We start from the raw sequence: 19,217 nt of genomic DNA on the forward strand, positions 1-19,217 counted from the left end.
CACATGTCTCGTACAGCTACGACTTAACTCTATGGCACTAAGCTTGATACCACCCACAAATAGAATCAGGTACCATTCAAGTCAGACAATCACTGACATGTGAAGCAGACCGGGATCGAGAGTAAAGCTTAACGATCTAGATCAGGAACCAGGCCTTCCTAGCTTGGATGGCTTGGGTTACACACATTTTTCAGGGCCATAGCCAGCCAGCCACATGGCAAAGCTGACTCTGGCACGCACAATTGACGAGAAAGGCGATAAACAGGAGAACAGAAAGAGGGGGTTGAGCTGAGCGAGACTAGGCTTGGCTAGGCTGCAATGCGCTGCCAGCAAACCCTCTCAGATAATGCGCGGTGTGAGGCGTACTGTATCATCCATTGATGTGTTGTTCAGTACACTCGGCTCCAATGTGGAGCATAGATAATGGAAGGTTGGGTTGGTTTTATAAAAGCTACCTGTTATTGATGCAGGTTTGGGTTGGTTTGGTAGTGTGCCTGAGCGTTGGCCAGAATGATGGCAAAAATTAGTCTCGAGACCCAATCAAAGATTCTAGATAACACCAACTCAAACTAGAACGTTGAAGGGGCCGAACCGCAGTGGAGGTCGCCCTTGCAGTGGAAAAGTTTGGAGATGTTCCGTTTGGTGTCTGGTACATACACACACTGCCAATCATGTAGATCGGGTGGCTAATATCGATGATGATCTGAGGCCAGGATGCGACCTTGACATTGACAAGCCTGAACACCAGGTACGCGCTCGGGAGGCACAGCATCGAGGGATGGGAAGTGCAGTCTGTTGTGTCAAACAGACCCGGTATTGAAATCGACGTTGTGTGTCTGTATCCAAAACAACATTCTCCATAAGGGCTTGGGTGCTAGACAGATGTGATAATGCCGAGAAGTATGACCACTACTAAAACCCTGTACAAAGGGTCTTCTGAACTCTTTTTCCACTGGACCAGCCCCATGTTGTCGGTCCCTTGCCCCTGTCAGTATGGCAATTCAGCCAAGAGAAGCGGTCCAGCATGAATCACCGAAGGATGGCCGCAGAGAGACCGCTGAAGTGCAGCACATACGTACATAGTAAGATAGTGCATCAGAGCCTGAAACAACGGATGCTGATACGTACTGTACACGTACCGCACTGTATCGATTGAATGCTTTGATACTGCGACAGAATGTGGTTGATTTCTCAGAACAGGCCCTTCCGCATGCCCATCCGCTGGCCCTCCCGGCGGTCCGGTCTCTGCCGCAACGCCCCGTCCCTTGCAAATCACTAGGTAAGCAAGTGAAAAGCAAAAAAAGAAGCGAACAAGCGACCAGAGGGTGCGTAGAGGGAAACACGACAGATAATGTTGGTGGGCTGAGACAGTGGAATGCTTGTGATTTCGAATCAGACAAGCAATAGAACCTCGCCACAAGCTGCATTTACTTCAGTACCAGGTCGCCTACAACCATATTTGTAGCTTGTTGGCCTGTCAGGCTGTCTGTGTAAGACCGAGATATGACAGCAAGACACGGTCCATTTAGGGAAATGCCCTCTCACCTCAGAAAGGTAATCGCATCCGTTTTTAGACATTCCTTACACCTGGTGGAAGACAAAACCTGGGGGTCCAGGGGTCAATTCAGCCAAATTAGAAATAACTTCAGCACGAGAAGCTGGGGCGAGGGGTAACACAAAAACTACTGGATTAGGATGAGATATCTGATCATGAGACTGCGAATAAATATAAATATGATAATGTCAAGCGAAATTGAGGGTTAATGATACCCATATAAACGTGAATGGCTTGATTAGAGCTGGGATATTTTGGCTCTCATTAATTAACCCAAGTGATTGATTGTAATGAAAGCCCGGGCAGTTCTGGGATGTGCTGTTCAGTACGTTAGTAGGTAGGGCTCGGGTGGTAGTGACCCGTAGGTCTCGCCGGCCGGTAATAAGTGCTCTCTAACGCATGTTTGATAGGCGATCATTGGGTGTGGCGTGCAGCTCTCCCTCTCCACACCTTCTTATCCCTGGTCTTTTCGCGGCACGCGCACCCTCCTCAGTAGCCCAGCTAGCCAGCGCCTGGGCAGCAACCTTACGAAGTATGGATAGGCACTAACCAAATGGAAGGTCGGATACTTTTCCATGGATGGGGTGGCAGGTACCGATCCGAACTTGGCTTTGGCGCAGGAACAAATCATCAATGTCACCGTCTTTTCTAATGTCAGGTAAGGTAAGGCAAGGCAAGGTAATTTGCTCTTGCCTCGTTTGACTCATTTCCATACCTCGTCGTCTCATCTCTCCACCTTTGCACGGAGTACTTCATTTCATTGTCTGCTCTTGCTTAACATTGTCACTCTATTCTCGCATCTTCCAGGCTTATCATAACACAGCGCACCCTAACGCAAAGCGTCACCTCCCACTCCCACTACAACCTTCTTCAAGATTAAAGGGTCCTTGTGCCTTGCGCTTGGCGGATAGGCGGTTCGAAAAAAATAAAACAGGGACTCGAAGGACACCATACGAAAACATTAGCACACTTTTGGGCAAGATACTCACTAGAACTGTTCTGATATTTTTATCAACCACTTAATCAGTGTCGGAATACGATCCACCTGTTCTGCGTCATACTGGATTTTGAAATATCCCTTGAACTTGGTCTCGGATCTGGTCTTACTCGCCCTCGAAAGTATACAAGCAAAGAGAAAAAGAAGAATAACTTGACCTGGTCCTCCTTATCTCACTTTACTCGACGTTACCAAATTAGGATCCAAGCCCACACCTCGAACGACAATTGCTCAGTAGTGGCTACACCAACACCGAGTCTTTAAGAAATCGACTAGAACAACTTCAATCGCCCTATGCCTTCCTAACGAAAAATCGATCCCCCGCTGCTCCTCCGATTTATTCCACGCTCCACTACGACCAACCTTCTACGTGCCTTCCATGATTATGGCTGCGAGATTCACGCCCGAGGCTTTCCTGCCATCGGGCGCCTACGAGACTGATGCTGCTCTTTCCCTCAATAGCCATCTTTCATATCGCAACACTTCCAGTGTCCCGTCTCCGCGAGCCGGAACCCTTCGTCATCAATATCCACAGCACTATCTTGACCCATGTCAACCACATAACCAAGATTATAGCCAGAGTCAATTGCAACGAGGCCAAATCCCACCTGCGAGCGCTCTACCGCTTCACCACAACGACTCATCCCCTCTCTCGTTAGACTCCTTACGAGCAGCCCAGTCTGTTCCGCCAAACTACCGGCGGTACCCACAGCAGGCCGATTCTTCCAATAACTTTGACGGGCACCCTACGACTGTGTCTCCCACTCACGGAGGCCCGCCTTCTGCACACGAATACCGTTTCCCTGCATCATCTACAGCTCCTCTACCCAACGTTGCCTCGTCTTCTGGGCTCGTTGGTGCATCTTTATCGAGATCCGTTTCCGCAGACGCCGTGGCTGCTTCTCAATCTTCGCTGCATGTGGTTCAACGCCTCATGCAGCAAAACCAATCAATTCGTGAGGCTTGGGAAGCAGAACGAAACCATCTTGAAGCCAACCGTCGTCGTGTTGAAGAGGTCTATCAAGAAGAGCGGATCATAATGGATGAAGTCCAGGAGAGCTGGGAGGCTGAGAAGGAGGGCATGGCCCGAGAAATCGAAGAACTCAAGGAACGTGTTCATCGACTTGAAGGAGAAAACAGTGCTCTCAAAGCTGTCACAGCCCAAAGCATCCAAGTCACAGGCGTAGTTTCGCCTCTGGCGAGTCAGCGTGGTGGAAGCGGTGAGGGCTCTTTGGACAATTCCTACTTCCCTGCTCCACCAGGACGACTCGTGTCAAGGGCACAAAATCCCACCATCCCGGTCGGTGTTTCCATGGCCGATGCGTCATCTCTTCCACCCGGCCTTGATGGTGCGTCTCGACGACCTCACTATTTCTCACCAAGCAGTGCTCGTGTGTCTCCCACAACACAACCTGAATCGTCACCTTTCGTCCCTCTCGATCCCAGGATGCAGACACAAAACCCGGTAGCCAAAGATTTTCTGCCGTCCCCAACAGAGGATACGGCTACGCCTGTGCCAGTTATCGACGTGCAAGAAATCGACCCTAAGCTGGAAGGTATCCCGATCAAGGCCACTGCGGTCCAGAAGTCCACATTCGCCGCCGGCGCATCTCCTCCCAAAAACACAGCCTCTCCAGTGACATCCCCTTCTGGACCTGCTGCTCAAAGCCCGGAGCAGTCTCGGCAGCCGACAAGCATGCGCGGCTCGTCCAAGGAGTATACGTTGCAAGTTCTTTCCGCTGTCGAATCTCGCCGGCTCACAATGCACGCTGGCCACACCCCAAACCATTCCCTTTCGGTTTTCCCCAAAATCAACCCGACCGACTCAACATCCATCATTGGAGAGGGCGCCACGCCAACTGTTGAAACGGCAATCGATCTCGGTACAGCAGCCGCCATTGCAGCAGAAGAGGTGAAGGACACTCTGCCCGTGCCAGAACAGGCCGAAAGGCGCGACTCCAAAGTCTCATTTGTGTCTTTTAATGAAGAGTTGGATCCAAATGCACTAGATGTCATGATGGAACCCAGTGACGGTGACAAACCCCTTAAAGGGCCTCTCATGCTCAGAAACATGCCGGCCAAAGACGAACTTTTCTGGGAAGAGGTACACAAGAAACTGGACCCCATTAGTCAAGGACAGAACGCTCTTCCCGCTGTTATGCAGTCTCAGGAACAGGGCTCTACTGCCGGGCCATCTGGCTTAAATGCTTCAGTGCCTGGGTTGAAACAGAGTAGCTCTATCGGAGGGGATGGGTCTGCTGATGCCCGAGCTGATGCAGATGCTAGTGATGGGGAAACCGATGGCAAGGCCATCGAAGTTGATGTTCCGTTGAAACTGAAGAGTACGTCCAATTTTGGCGCCCCTTTTGGTGCCATGTAGGACAGCACTAGAAGAGATGCAGGGGAGTCGCCCTTGACAACACCTCGTCGATTGTCAGATGCGTCATTGGGTGCTCCCGAACGACCCTCCACCACACCGAAAGAAGATGATTTTGCATCTTCAACACCGACCAGCCGGTGTTACACTCATGATGATGAAGTAATTACGCCCTGAACGCTTTTGAAGCTGTTTTGAACGCACGCTGCTATGATTTACATGCAACGTCAGCGATGCATTCGCCTGTCGATTTTCGAATTGTCTCTTCACCTTGGCCTAGGTTTCTGGCCACGTACAATGGCAGGCGCGCTCATATGCAATTTTGTGGAATGGGGGTAAAAAGGATGCACAAACCATAGAACAGGAGTACCGGGGTGTGGTTACCAGATGTTTAGCGCTTGTTATTTAGGGACCATGAGTTTCTGCAATATTATGGATGCAGCAGCGGTAAACAGTAATGCGTTTACGAGCTTATGACAGGGAGGTAGGCTCATTTGGAATTGTTTATGCAAGTTGAAGCATGGGAGGAGAACTGTGTTTGAATACCCGGCACACAGAAGGAAGTCCGTCTGGGCCATGAATTGATCAAGCGAAGGAGAAAAATAGGAGTTTTCTTTTTGGGAGAGATATCCGAGTCTGACGTTGTGTTACGGGCAGATAGGAAAGTTTAAAAGTCCACAGGGATAGGAGTTGAGGGATGAGTTTATTAGCAAAGATCGATACCAGACTTCCAAGAACTGGGACATCAGAAGCGTGCCCGGCAATACAGCCTAAATGATACAGTGACACCTATCAATCATCTTGTGTACCCATCTCTTATTAGTTTCCACGAGTTTTATTACCAGTCGTGACATGTCTATACGTTTCCCCAAAGCTCACTATCCCATTCGCCTCGCAATGCAGATAGAAAAAATACAGACGTGAGATCATAAATAATACATGGTTGTTTGCTTAGCCCTCAACAGCCCTCAAGTTTTTACCAATCCAGCGATAAATTCTCAACATCCTCTATCAGAGATTGAATCACAGGTTGGTTGGTACTCCGCACCCCTCTTGTTTTGCTGATTTGTTTCATGCGTGTCCAGAATACAGGACAATCCTTGCTATCGCACTGAACATCCTCCACAGGCCCAACACCAGAGCAGCTGCGACAAAGGGAGAGTATCTCCTGCAAACAACGCTCCTCGGTAGTTAATCGCGTTTGAAGCGAGAGTAACGCCGAGGGAATGTTTGTGCGACAGGTTGGGCAGAGGGGATTGCCTTCCTGTGAGAATTTGATGTTGCAGACAAGACAGTGCGTGGACTTCATGTACGACTCGAGAGTCGTTTTCTTATTGCTCAGTGTAGTTGCATGATGGACACGCTGCACCTTCGGCATCTCATCATACCATTGACGCACGTTTGCACCAACGAGATTGAAGATGCGTTCGAGAGGGGGTATGAGATTCTTGGAGATGTAGTACTCGGCGTCCAGCTGCCAATGCGGATTGTCGAGAAGCTCTTCGGGGGCAACACACCGGTCGATAAGTCGGGCACCGGGCGCACCGGTGATGACAACGTAAGGAACTCTCTCGCCATATTGTGGTTCTGCACGAGCATCCTGAAGCATGCGCTTGGTGCTGATGAGGGCACCAGCAGGCGGTGCGCCTTTATCAGAGTACGTGCCTAGACGAACTTCTTTCGCAAAGCAAAAGTCCTGGACCGAAACATTGTTGCGCATGATCTTTTGGCATTGCTTTTGGAAGTACTCCTTCACCTGGCTCAGATCTGCCGTCTCGAATAGTAGACGGAGAGCCTTTTCCTCGATCATTTGCTCCGCAGGCGTGCCGTCTCGGCGGACAGTCTCAATCCCCTTGGCGTCAAACTCAGGCTTCACCTGGTCCTTGCTTTCGTACTTGTAGCCGACGTATCTTTTCTTGGCGAGGAGGACACAAGGGTGGTAGACTTTCTCGAACTTGAGTTTGATTGGTTGTGGGTTCATCTCGGTGATTGCCTTGGAGATCTCGTTTCCAATGTCGAATGCTTCATCTTTCGTTCGGCCTTTCAGGGAAATGAACAGACTATCAGTGTCGCCATACACAACCTCCGCGCCCCATTTCTCGACAGAGTGAATATAGGCGATTGCTCTTTCAAGAGTCTCCCGACCCGTTTGCACGATGCTGTCCGCAATCTCTGAGCAAGGCATACGACCAGAGAACGAAGCTGAAGTATAGCCATAGGTGACGTTAGCGAGCAGCTTGAGGGCAAGCTGTCGATTGTTGAGAAGTTGTTGAAGAGTCTTGTCATCTTTATCTTGCTTCATGCCACTTTTGACCATGACTCGGGTTTCGAGGATCTCAGTTAGCATCTTGGCAAGGAGTGACTTGCGGATTTCCGTCTTTGCATACATCATACCATTCGGTGCGATGTTGATGTAATCCTTCAAGAGTGTGAGAAGACCTTGCTGACGTTTATACTCGGTAAAACCCATCTTGCTCGTGCCTCTCCAATTAGTGACTCGACCCAAGAAGGTCGAATAGCAATAATTGTAGGCGATCATGACACTTGGATAGAGGCTCTGAAAGTCAAGCACGAGGAGAGGGCTGTTGTAGAAGGCGCTCTGCGGTTCCATAACGAGTGGCAAACACTCGAGAGCGTTCTGGCCACCGACTTGTTTGCGAGAAGGCGACACAAGAAGAAAGTTCTCTGGCTTGGCAATCCTGAACATGATCGATTCGACCTTGAATTGCGATCCTCGCGAGAAAACCGAGAAGAAATCTACGCCAAGGAGTCGAGCCTGCTCACTAGTTCTGGCAATCAATTCGTTGGCGTCCAATATCTCAATATCAAGTTTGGTGCGGTTCTGGTAGTATCTCAACATCCTGTTGAGCTCTCGATGCTTGCCACTTTTGTACCAACTTGTCAATGATTTCCAAGAGTAATGGGGTATCCGCTTATGGAGAAGATGCCAAGCGACGTTTTCCATCGTGTATTGAAGAAGATTCAACTCCCCTCGCATCGCACGCCAGACATTGACCATGTGTCGACCTGTGACTCGAATTGTAGATGTGGTATTGAAACCCCATCGGTCGTTGTCTTTGCCGAATCTGCCATGTGACTCTGTTTTCATGCGAGAAAACTCGTCGCAAAGATTATAGTCGTATTTCAAGCGTGCTCTCTCAATTAGATAGCCCCATGAACTGCCATGAACTTCATACCCTGTCAGGATATCTGGATCGTGGTTCCTCACTATCTCTACCATCCGGACCATGAGATCCAGTTCCGACGTTTCCTCAATGATATCGGCAGATGTCTGGCGCTGAACACGCTGTGTAAACTCAGCATCGTTAGACAATAGCAAGATCCCCGTCTGGACAGTCCCTGCTGAGCTCTGACTGTCGGTGGAAGTTCCGTCGGATTTGATTGCCCAGAAAGCACACTGGACTTCATCTTCCTCTGGGTTTGGCACGAAATTCCCTCTCGTGTTCACATGAACTTCCAGACTCATGGTGCTCATGTATTGAACCTCGTGCTTGACACTTGTCGCTTTCTTGCCTGGCGTGTACTTGAAGCCGTGCCTATTCTTTGGCGTTGGTCCTTCGATTTGAGAGTGACAGTTTCTATGAGTTGACGGCAACCCGGATCCGTCTGGCGTATTGGCTTTGCGCTCCTGTTCAAGCCCCCAATCCTCAACCTCCTTGTATGTCGGTGGGAGGCTTGCAAACTCCCAGCTCCTCCAGGAACACCCCTTTCCTTGTCGTTCATACTGAAGTTCAGCGGTGACCCTGTCAAGAGATTCATATTTCAGTCCGTAGCTGGCTGGCGATGTAGCTGTTGGATCGAATTCAGGAAGAAATGGCAAAGTGTTACCTTCCAAACGGAACTCTTTCCCGGCGTACTCACGTGTTCGGCCAGGAACATCTTTCTCCTTACTATAATATGCATCTTGATAGATGACATCAGGTAGCATGTGGCCCTTCAAAGAGGAAACCACAGAAGCCGCAGATGGGGGCAGAGAAAAAAGCAAATGTACTTGAGGACTGGCGAATCTGCGCATAGCTCGCTGGATCTTAGACTGTTGGCTATCCTTCTCCTCTTCATCTCCTCCAGATGATATCAAGGATGATGACAAAGTCATTTGGGAGGGTCCTGCCTCAGCGGGCAGAAAGCTGCTGGGATCAAAGGAGACATGCTTGGTATGATGGCCATCATCGGCTTGTTGCGAGGCGGACTTTTGACTCAGTTGACTGAGACGGAGCCTCGTGTTGGGGTCGTTCTGGTCTTTGACAGTAGGGAAGTTCAGTTTCTGGTTTGACCCGGCAGCACCTTTCAAGACAGAGGCAATGCTTTTGCTGATACTAGAAGGGCCTTTAAGAATGGATGATCCCCTGAAAGAGGATACGAGTGGTTTATTCAGATCTGTTGAAGGAATAGGGACCAAGTCCATATCGTTCTCGTCAATCATCAGCTGCTCATCAAATCGAAGCCTTTTGTTGGACATTTGGACTGATGAGACGTCAGGCATCGGCCGTTTGAGTTGTGTCGAACTAGACAAGGTATATTTTGGTGCATCAAATGCACGTCCAACTAACCCCTGATCCTCTGCATAATCAAACAATTCTGGGCCCAAGGGAATATCGGGCAACTTGCCAGAGGCCAGGCCGCTTCGACCGACGCCAATGATTGATGACCAGAACGGTCTCTGACCTAATTCACCGAGGCTGATATCGAGTGCTGCCGCTTGTTCCAGGTCTTCTTCTAGCAATTGGTTTGTGGGATCTCGAAACCCCTTTGCGGCAGCTTTTTCCATTGCCACCAATGCAGTGATGGCTTCTTCGTCTGAATCATCAGGCAAGAAGTCGTCATCGGCCTCTCTGACTTGGCGCACTTTGCCCTCATCAACAAGGATGCTACTTTCCGGATCCTGATTGGGCTGCAAACCTGAGGGTAGTCCCAAAGCGAGTGCGAGTTTGGACGGGAAAAGGTCCTCAACTGACTCCAACGCAGTGCTGATATTCGCTTCATAGGGGTGGTGCTTCGCAAAGGTCTCGAAAGTAAGCTCATCTCCGTCAATAGAAACCTGCTCCTCTGAGATGAGGTTCTGAATCTCAATTCGATGCCCCTCCTCATGAATCCAACCTTGTGGCTGTGAGTCGCGCGGGTTTGCCGACATCGATACAAGAACTTCTGGCGGAAACGGGCTGCTGCCTTCACTAGGGTCTTGCATTTTTTGTTTGCGCCTTTTAGTCTCATCTTTCCACAGGCTGGCCATGCTGTAAACGAGCTTCATATCCGAGGGAAGGGGGTTGGTCCGCTCAGTAAAGTCATGATGAAGTGGTCTTTCTTGAACTCGGTGCCTGTTGAGTATATTCTGGACACATATATCAACCTCAAGTGAACAGTGACTGCTTCGAGGGAGTGTAGTTTCGTCGGTAACGTCCTCCTGGGGTATTGATTCGCTGTGCCAAAGATGCGAGGAATTCGTTTCTTCACCATATTCAGGAACTGGGGACCGGAACCCCGTACTGGATGACTCTAGATAGTCGCAACCATACAGATTGAAGTCTGTCATGAATTGAAGAAGGAATTGGAGATGTGCTTCGTACGGCTGAAACTTGTGCTTCATTATGACACCCTGTTGAAGGAGATCTGCCAAACGAGTCATGACGACGGGGTTGAACATGTAGATCTTTAAGAAGAACCGATAGCCGACATGAAACCCGTAGAAGGGAATACCCTTGACAAGGGTAATCCTCGCCACGAACCTCGCATTATCGTTCTTTTGATCTCTGCGGTAGCTTACAGCTAACGCATGATCGATGGATAGATGCAAACGATAGATATAAGCACCGACTGGGATAAGTCAGTAAATTACCAATACATTACTAAGTACTGTTCGGCAAACCTTCATCGGGAGATAAACCTCCTTCGTATTCCACGTACAAGTACGGGAACGCGCCATGGATATGAGCGCATACTTTCTGGCCTGTTTCAGTAGCTCCAAAAATGCGAACTATAGGAACTTTGGGGCCCTTGGAAATCTGGGAAGGACGTATATCGTTACGAAGCTGAGGGTCGTACTGGGTTGCCGTCGCTTGATAGTGGTCGATACAGTTCAGTCTGATCCGGAACAAGTCCATATTCTCCAAAATTCGAATCCATCAGAGGCTCGAAGGTAGCTATCGAAGAGAATATTCACCAAGCATTGCCTGAATAACAAATTAAAGTAAGCACAATTCACTGTAATGATCCTTTGAGAAATATAGCCCGTTGAGACGCGTTTGCTATCCCTGCCAACCATTTACAGGCGCGCGTGATCACGTGCCGATAAGCGCCTATCTCTCCAACTATCTGCTCTCAGAGTTCCGCAATCTGCGACCACTCAAACATCGCCGCCTGCCTCGCTTCTGCATCTTGTCTCTAATTGCATTGCCCCCTGTGAATCAGATATAGCCCTGATCAGCCTCGAAATTCCTCAGTATGCCTGCTCCCCCTCCGAAACCGCCACCATCTGGTACCGGTGCAGGTGCCGCGTCGAAGGAGGAGAACATATACATACCATCCTTTATCAGTAAACGACCATTCTACGCTGGTGATGATGGCGACGACAACGATTATCTCAAGCATCAGCGTCGCGAGGAGAAAGATGAGAAGTCTCAGTGGTACGATCGCGGCAGGAAGGCCGGTCCAGCAGCTACCAAATACCGAAAAGGCGCTTGCGAGAACTGCGGTTCCATGACACACAAGAAAAAAGACTGCCTGAGCCGACCACGCGCAAAAGGTGCCAAATGGACAGGAAGAGACATCCAGGCCGACGAAGTGATCCAGGACGTCAAGATGGGCTGGGATGCCAAACGTGACCGCTGGAATGGCTATGATGCGAAGGAATATCGCAACGTGGTGGACGAGTTCAACCAGATGGAGGAGCTGCGCAAACAGGCCACCAAGGGAGAGGCTGGCGATGAAGAGGCGGACGAGGGTGATAAGTACGCGGAAGAGAACGACATGAGCAAGCATCAGAGCACAGCTACCCGACAACTGCGAATACGAGAAGATACCGCCAAGTATCTACTGAATCTCGATCTAGAATCTGCAAAATACGACCCAAAGACGAGATCATTGGTTGATGCCGGTGCGACAGCTGACAAGGCGGCTGATGTATTCGCTGAAGAGGGATTCATGCGATCATCTGGCGATGCTGGCGCTTTCGAGAACGCCCAGCGTTATGCATGGGAGGCTCAAGAGAAATCTGGAGACACAAGCCAACATTTACAGGCCAACCCAACGGCAGGAGAGTTCTACCGGAAGAAGGAAATGGAAGAAGCCGAGGCAAAACGTGCGGAACGAGAGAAGCTTCTCGCAGAAAAGTACGGTGGAGATCAAAAGGTCATGCCAGCTGCTTTGCGCAATATGGCCATTACCGAGTCCGAGACATTTGTTGAATACGACGAAGCGGGCTTGATCAAGGGCGCACCCAAGAAGGAGGCCAAGTCAAAGTACGCTGAGGATGTCATGATCAACAACCACACCTCCGTATGGGGCAGCTGGTGGTCCAACTTCAAATGGGGCTACTCTTGCTGTCATTCGTTCATCAAGAACAGCTACTGTACCGGAGACGATGGCAAGATGGCATGGGAAGCCGCTGAACGTCAACGAACAGGGGCTAACCTGATTGAGGACAAGGAAGAGGAAGCAGTTGAGGAGGATAAGCAGAAGGACGAAGAAGAGAAGCCACAAAAACGAACAAGAGAAGAAATGATGAACGGGGTGACGGAAGAGGAGATGGAGGAGTTCAGGAAAAAGAGACGAGCCACAGATGATCCCATGGCCAAGATGCTGGGTACGGATGAGCTTTTGACATAGCCAGATGTTTACTTAAAATTATTATAATTGATACTACATAGGTCCATTTATTACGGGGACATACATGGTATTAGAGCATTCACGATGAACAAGCGCAGTGGGTAGATGTCGTAATTGGATTCAGGTTTCATGGGATTCATATACACAGTTAGGAGAGACACCGGGAAAGTTTTGTTTGTCGTTATCCGGTGAAATCATTCCATTTTTATCCTCTGGCCAACGCCGCAAGCTATGAAGAGAATCCCCTTCCCATGAGTGGTATCCCATCACCAAGTGCCCTAGACAGGGAGAGCCGCTTTTGCATTTTTGGTTGCATTTACTCCTCGTCCTCCTCGTCCTCGCCACCCTCACCGCCCTCGGCGGCCTTGGCCTTCTTTCTGCGGACACGGCCGGGACGGCCACCACCGAAGGGCGAGGTAAGAGCGAAGTCGATGTGCTTCTGGGAGTCGAGACGGACGATGAAAGAAGGAACGTTGACGATCTGCTTTCCGACTCGGATGTGACGCTGGCGGATGAGGACACGGGCGTGGTGGATAGACTTGGCGAGACCGAGCTTCCAGACACAGGTCTGGAGACGACGCTCAAGGAAATCCTCGATCTTGAGGGCCAGGACGTAATCCAGCTTCATGCGGGACTCGTCGAGAACACCGACACGGACGAGACGTCGAATGAGGGCATTGCCTTCGAAGAGACGCTTGGGGTCCTTCTCGTCGAGGGTAAGGAGCTGACTGTTTTTGTGTGTTAGCAAATCTTGAATCAGTGCACACAGAAATTGCAGAGGTTTATCATACCGGGCAGCACGACGGATCTTGGACAGAGTCAGACCGACTCGCCAGACCTCACGCTTATTGCGCAGGCCATACTCGCCGACGAGCTTAAGCTCGGAGTCACTATTATTATCGGTCAGTCTTGATTCACAATCGACTTAAACAGAGTCAAGCTCATGTTCAGTGGCCGGTGATACTGACAGTCGGGCAGACTCGAAGGGTCGGCGGGGGACACGAGAGGTCTTGGAGTGGGCGCGGGGAGGCATCCTGAAGTCTTTGTTAATTGAAGAACTTGGTGATGTTGACTGGCAGCACTTACTTGACTTGCTCCTTGGGTGTTCTGCGGGAGATGAACTTTCACGAGACGAGAGCCAAATAGTCAAAATGTGCGAAGGAAATTTGGCCGCCAATTCGAGATCACGTGTGCTGGCCTCAACCCTAAGTTTTGGAAGGTGCGGGTGGGGTCCCACCCACAGTCGCCCTTGCCCTACCGAGAAAAAAAAACTTCGGAAAATCTGAGGTGCCGTCCCACACAAGGCCGCTCCAGAAATCCAGAACACCAAAGCGACGGACTTCACCATCTCTTTCGCCAACCCACGACTACTAACCCCAACCCTCCCGCGACCGGCAGATCACACGATTCGAGATGGGTCACTCATACGGAAAGAGAGCGGGCACCCGCGTATGTTCAACCAGAGCGATTTGCGAACTTGGACGGCGTCGGGCATGAGACTGACGATGTGAAATTTAGTATGCCTTCAGCCGGGACTTCCGCAAGAAGGGTATGATTGCCCTGAACACCTACCTCCGACAGTACCGCGTTGGAGATATCGTCGACATTAAGGCGAACGGTGCCGTCCAGAAGGGGTAAGCAACGCCCTTTTTTACCAATATGCGACAAATCCTACGCGAAATTGCGAAACTTGGACGCTATATTGGGAAATCTTGTGGAAAATGAAGCAGGAGGGCTAACAATGGATTTCAGTATGCCCTTCAAGGTCTACCACGGAAAGACTGGTGTCATCTACAACGTCACCAAGTCCGCTGTCGGTGTCATCATCTACAAGCAGGTCAAGCACCGATACATCGAGAAGCGAATCAACGTCCGAATCGAGCACATCTCGCAGTCCCGATCTCGTGAGGACTTCCTCAAGCGAGTCAAGGCTAACGCCGAGGCCAAGCGTGAGGCCAAGGCCACCGGAACCGTTGTCCAGGTCAAGCGTCAGCCCCTTGGACCTCGTGGCGCCCACACACTGTCGCTCTCCGAGAACCCCCCCATGACCGTTACCCCTCTTGCCTACGAGACCACGATCTAAAAGAAAAGATATTGCGGGGGTTGGTGGTGCTTGCTTCTATTTATTTGGGGTATTGCGTCCGGATGGGAAAGAATTCTGCATGGCAAGGGCTTGCCTTTTGATGTCTGTACGGCATAGGACCAGAAAAAAGACATCGTTTGAAGCATCCCCTTCTCTGTATTAGAAGATACCTCTGGTGAATTGTGACCGGCCCATATAGAAGGCCCGGTGATGACTTGGCGTAAAATGAACTGACGCTTCTCCCAATGCCCTTCCAATTTGCTGTCATCTAATCCTGGCACTAGTCAGAGTCGTACGGTTTCATGTGAATGTCCTGAGTGTCGATAGCCAAGTGTTTGATCCAACATCGGTCCATAATACCTGTCAAATTATACAAGCCAATAACACCCATCATCTCATTGATCTAGGACTATCAATGCATAGAATTCTGTGGTACATGATGAATCTTCTATCACTAAGCGGGTCAGAGGATAATAGTGAATTGGAACTCACAGCAGGGTGAAATTACAATGATAGAGCATAATCTCTAGTCTTTGGTACACCTTTAGGTCATACGTTCCCTGATGAGACCTCTGAATTTATTCTAACCCATACACTTATCGGCGATTGCCTACCCTGTAACTTGACATTGACATCTTGTAACATCCATAACAGGATCAAGAGAAGTTACTCATTTACTGCCTGTACCTATCAATCGATCTCGCCGTGGAGACGATACAATGAGAATTTGTCTCAGGATGTGTGATGACCCCCTGTAGCTACATGAGACTGTGCTTCCGACTTCTTCAGGAACCAGACTCCAATATGTCGTGGAGTCGTGAGTTTTCACTTTGCCGACGCCAAATATTGTCTTCGGGCCTCACTTATGACACATGTCAGCTCGAACTTCTCGCATAAACAGATGGAATGTTTCATTCATACTTGATATGTGTTTAGATACTGATCTCGAGGCAATTAATTACACAGCATGACATCTGTATGATTGTGGTTCTCAAGAGAAAGACAGACACATGGATTGCTACCTCAATAACTGTTATCTACAGAGTGGAAGATAAAGTCAGTTCTTGGTAGGCCCTGAAGATTATATACAACCACTGTTTCAATTGTAAACCAACACTGAAGCGTAGTTCAAAGTAGGGAATTCATGAACATTTATGCTACATTATGATAAGATCCAATAAACTCACCATAAAAATTAATGCCATATTGCCATAAAATACAATAAATTCACCATAAACACTTATGCTACATTACCATAAAATATAATAATTCACCATAAATATGCACTTAGTTCTCCACAAACAACCAAAAGGGGACCCTGACAGTTATTCAGAGATTGTACTCTCTTCGCGGAATCTGCTGTGCCCCACAAAACAAGAATACGTACCCCATATGACGCTGTCCAGGCCTCTTCCATGGCTACGGCCCAGCCACGAAAGCTACGGCATCGAATCGCAGCCAAGACGCCCAACAGTCGCCCGAACTTGTCAAAGCTGACGACGACCTCGAATTCTTGCCCTATAGAGGGATTCCATACACAATTGCCGTCCGAATCCTACTCCATCTCTACCGACTGTCGACCATTTATCCTCTGCCTAATTCATTTAGCTTGCGCGGCGTTGGGCTCGACGGGGAAATTGTCTCGTGATTTCCAGGGGTCACTGCAGCACATACCATTTGAAGCTCGCGACAAAGTCTACCTAGACAAACATCTTTACCTCGCATAGATTAATAGCATCGCGGGGCTTATCCGCAACCAATTGCAAACATGTCTGCTGCTGTGCGTGGGACTGAGCATACCAAGTCAGTGACACATCGCAACGCTCTAGAAACACCAAGCTGACCCCATCATCTTGCGCAGGTCCGATCAAGAGCTCGCCATCAACATTAAGAAAGCTACCAACGCCGAAGAGATCTCCCCGAAGCGTAAGCATGTTCGCGCATGCATTGTGTATACATGGGACCACAGGTCGTCTGCCGCCTTCTGGGCTGGCATTAAGGTGTATGTCTTATACGCCGTCTATCATGTCAACTGTTACTGATTGAGCGCTCCAGTCAACCGATCCTCGCCGACGAAGTCCAGACATTCAAGGCCCTCATTACGATCCACAAGGTGCTCCAAGAAGGCCACCCTAGCGCCCTGAAGGAAGCGATGGCGAACCGCGCCTGGATTGATAGCTTGAACCGCGGCATGGGCGGAGGTGGTGAAGGTATGCGCGGATACGCGCCCCTGATCCGCGAATACGTTTACTACCTCCTTGCGAAGCTCTCATTCCACCACCAGCACCCTGAGTTCAACGGAACATTCGAATATGAGGAGTACCTGAGCCTCAAAGCTATCAACGATCCCAACGAAGGCTACGAGACCATCAGCGACCTTATGGTGCTGCAAGACAAGATCGAGCAGTTCCAAAAGCTGATCTTCTCTCACTTCCGGAACGTGGGAAACAACGAGTGCCGAATTGCGGCTCTCGTACCCCTTGTACAGGAGAGTTACGGAATTTACAAGTTCATCACAAGCATGCTGCGCGCAATGCACTCGAGTCAGTGATTCACTCATCTCACGCTTTATGATTTTTAGGGCTAACATATTTATAGCTACCGGTGACGACGAAGCTCTTGAACCCCTCCGTGAACGTTACAACGCACAGCATTATCGCTTGGTTAAGTTCTACTACGAGTGTTCAAACCTGCGATACCTTACCAGTCTCATCACCATACCCAAGCTTCCACAAGACCCTCCAAACCTCTTGGCCGAGGATGATGACGCCCCCGCCCTCCCCGCGCGACCGAAGCAAGAGATTGAGCGTAAGCCATCTCCTCTGCCGGAGCCCAAGAATGACGCTCCCGATGAGATGAATGAGTTTTGGAAGAGCGAGTTGGATCGCCAGAACCGAGAGTACGAAGAGCAGCAGCGCATTCTTGAGCAGCAGCAACAACAAGCTCTCTTGGCGCAACAGCAGGCGCAGATGCAAGCGCAGCGCGAGTTCGAACAGCAGCAACAACAGCTCATGGAGCAGCAACAGCGAGAGCAGGAGGCGCTCATGGCGCAGCAAGCTCAATGGCAGACTCAGGGGCGCCTTGCGGAGCTGGAGCGTGAAAACCTCAACGCGCGGGCTCAGTATGAGCGTGACCAGTTGATGCTGCAGCAATACGACCAGCGAGTCAAGGCTCTGGAGGGTGAGCTGTCACACATCCAAAACAGTCTTGGCCAGCAAATGAACAGCAAGGATGACCAGATCCGAGCTCTCCAGGAGCAGGTCAACACATGGCGGACGAAATACGAGGCCTTGGCGAAGCTTTACTCTCAACTTCGACATGAGCATCTCGATCTTTTACAGAAATTCAAGGCAGTTCAGCTCAAGGCGGCCAGCGCACAGGAGGCCATCGACCGACGCGAGAAGCTCGAGCGTGAGATCAAGACGAAGAACCTGGAGTTGGCCGACATGATCCGTGAGCGTGACCGCGCTCTTCATGACAAGGATCGCGCGAGTGGCAGCAGCAAGGATGAAGTTGAGAAGCTTAGGCGTGAGCTCCGTCTCGCTCAAGAAAGGGCCGACAACCTCGAACGCAGCAAGGGCAACGAGCTTTCGACGATGCTTTCCAAGTACAACCGTGAGATGGCGGATCTCGAGGAGGCGCTACGAAACAAGTCGCGCCAGCTTGAGGACGCCCAGATGAACGTCCGAGATGGTAGCTCTGATCTCGAGCAGCTTCTCAGAGACAAGGAGGAGGAGCTTGAGGTGTATAAGGCTGGCATGGACCAGACACTCATTGAGCTCAACGAGCTCAAGATGAACCAGGGTGATACTGATAATGCTCTTGACGGACAAATTGATGCGCTTATCATGTCGAACCTCGACAAGATCAACGACATCATCGACTCGGTTCTTCAGGCTGGCGTTGCGCGCGTGGATGATGCTTTGTACGAGTTGGACTCCAACATGCAAGCTGGTAACCAAAATGCATCTCCATCTTACGTACTGTCACAGATCGAAAAGGCATCAGCCAGTGCTATGGAGTTTGCTACGTCCTTTAACAATTTCATTGCGGATGGTCCCAACGCGACACACTCGGAACTCATCAAAGCTATCAACGTTTTCTCTGGCGCAATTGCCGACGTGTGCAGCAACACCAAGGGTCTCTCCCGTTTGGCTACGGATGACAAGAAGACCGACTCACTTATGAACGGAACCCGACAGCCTGCCATATCAGCGGTCCAGTTCCTCCGAGGCCTCCAGAGCTTCCGACTCGAAGGCATGGATCCCCTGCAGAAGACCGATGTGGTCATCAACAACAATAATGATGTTCAGATGAACCTGCAGAAACTCAACAAGCTGGTTGAGACGTTCGCCCCAGGCTG

At 50.0% G+C, this 19,217-nt stretch overlaps 6 protein-coding genes across 6 annotated transcripts in view; 4 read left to right on the forward strand and 2 right to left on the reverse strand.

Annotated features, from left to right (window-relative positions):
* Positions 1 to 3,486: 3,486 nt before the first annotated feature.
* On the forward strand, positions 3,487 to 4,932 carry FGSG_08899 (uncharacterized protein; the record flags this gene model as incomplete). Its single annotated transcript, XM_011321505.1, has 1 exon — positions 3,487 to 4,932. The coding sequence occupies one exon, from the start codon at positions 3,487 to 3,489 to the stop codon at positions 4,930 to 4,932; it is 1,446 nt and encodes a 481-aa protein (XP_011319807.1).
* Positions 4,933 to 5,905: 973 nt separating this feature from the next.
* On the reverse strand, positions 5,906 to 11,048 carry FGSG_08898 (uncharacterized protein; the record flags this gene model as incomplete). The annotated part of the gene is made up of 2 exons (XM_011321506.1): positions 5,906 to 10,761; positions 10,814 to 11,048. The coding sequence occupies 2 exons, from the start codon at positions 11,046 to 11,048 to the stop codon at positions 5,906 to 5,908; spliced, it is 5,091 nt and encodes a 1,696-aa protein (XP_011319808.1).
* A 340-nt stretch (positions 11,049 to 11,388) lies between these two features.
* FGSG_08897 (pre-mRNA-splicing factor SLU7) lies at positions 11,389 to 12,771 on the forward strand (the record flags this gene model as incomplete). The annotated part of the gene is made up of 1 exon (XM_011321507.1): positions 11,389 to 12,771. One exon carries the CDS (start codon positions 11,389 to 11,391, stop codon positions 12,769 to 12,771), a length of 1,383 nt encoding a protein of 460 aa, XP_011319809.1.
* Positions 12,772 to 12,869: 98 nt separating this feature from the next.
* On the reverse strand, positions 12,870 to 13,887 carry FGSG_08896 (40S ribosomal protein S9). The gene is made up of 4 exons (XM_011321508.1): positions 13,858 to 13,887; positions 13,740 to 13,805; positions 13,563 to 13,661; positions 12,870 to 13,499 (listed from the first exon to the last, which is right to left on the reverse strand). The coding sequence occupies exons 2-4, from the start codon at positions 13,802 to 13,804 to the stop codon at positions 13,088 to 13,090; spliced, it is 576 nt and encodes a 191-aa protein (XP_011319810.1). The 5' UTR covers position 13,805; positions 13,858 to 13,887; the 3' UTR covers positions 12,870 to 13,087.
* A 223-nt stretch (positions 13,888 to 14,110) lies between these two features.
* On the forward strand, positions 14,111 to 15,111 carry FGSG_08895 (uncharacterized protein). The gene is made up of 3 exons (XM_011321509.1): positions 14,111 to 14,220; positions 14,290 to 14,405; positions 14,524 to 15,111. Exons 1-3 carry the CDS (start codon positions 14,185 to 14,187, stop codon positions 14,852 to 14,854), a joined length of 483 nt encoding a protein of 160 aa, XP_011319811.1. The 5' UTR covers positions 14,111 to 14,184; the 3' UTR covers positions 14,855 to 15,111.
* Positions 15,112 to 16,622: 1,511 nt separating this feature from the next.
* The window catches only part of FGSG_13273 (SLA2 protein), a gene marked incomplete at both ends in the record, with an annotated part of 3,348 nt that continues 753 nt past the window's right edge, over positions 16,623 to 19,217 (forward strand). Inside the window, 4 exons of the mRNA XM_011321510.1 lie at positions 16,623 to 16,634; positions 16,684 to 16,856; positions 16,910 to 17,397; positions 17,453 to 19,194. Of these exons, the coding sequence (XP_011319812.1) occupies positions 16,623 to 16,634; positions 16,684 to 16,856; positions 16,910 to 17,397; positions 17,453 to 19,194 (2,415 nt within the window). The remainder of the gene's footprint in view (positions 16,635 to 16,683; positions 16,857 to 16,909; positions 17,398 to 17,452; positions 19,195 to 19,217) is intronic.

Source organism: Fusarium graminearum, chromosome 2 (assembly GCF_000240135.3).
Source record: "Fusarium graminearum PH-1 chromosome 2, whole genome shotgun sequence".
In the NCBI taxonomy this organism is placed as follows: domain Eukaryota; kingdom Fungi; phylum Ascomycota; class Sordariomycetes; order Hypocreales; family Nectriaceae; genus Fusarium; species Fusarium graminearum.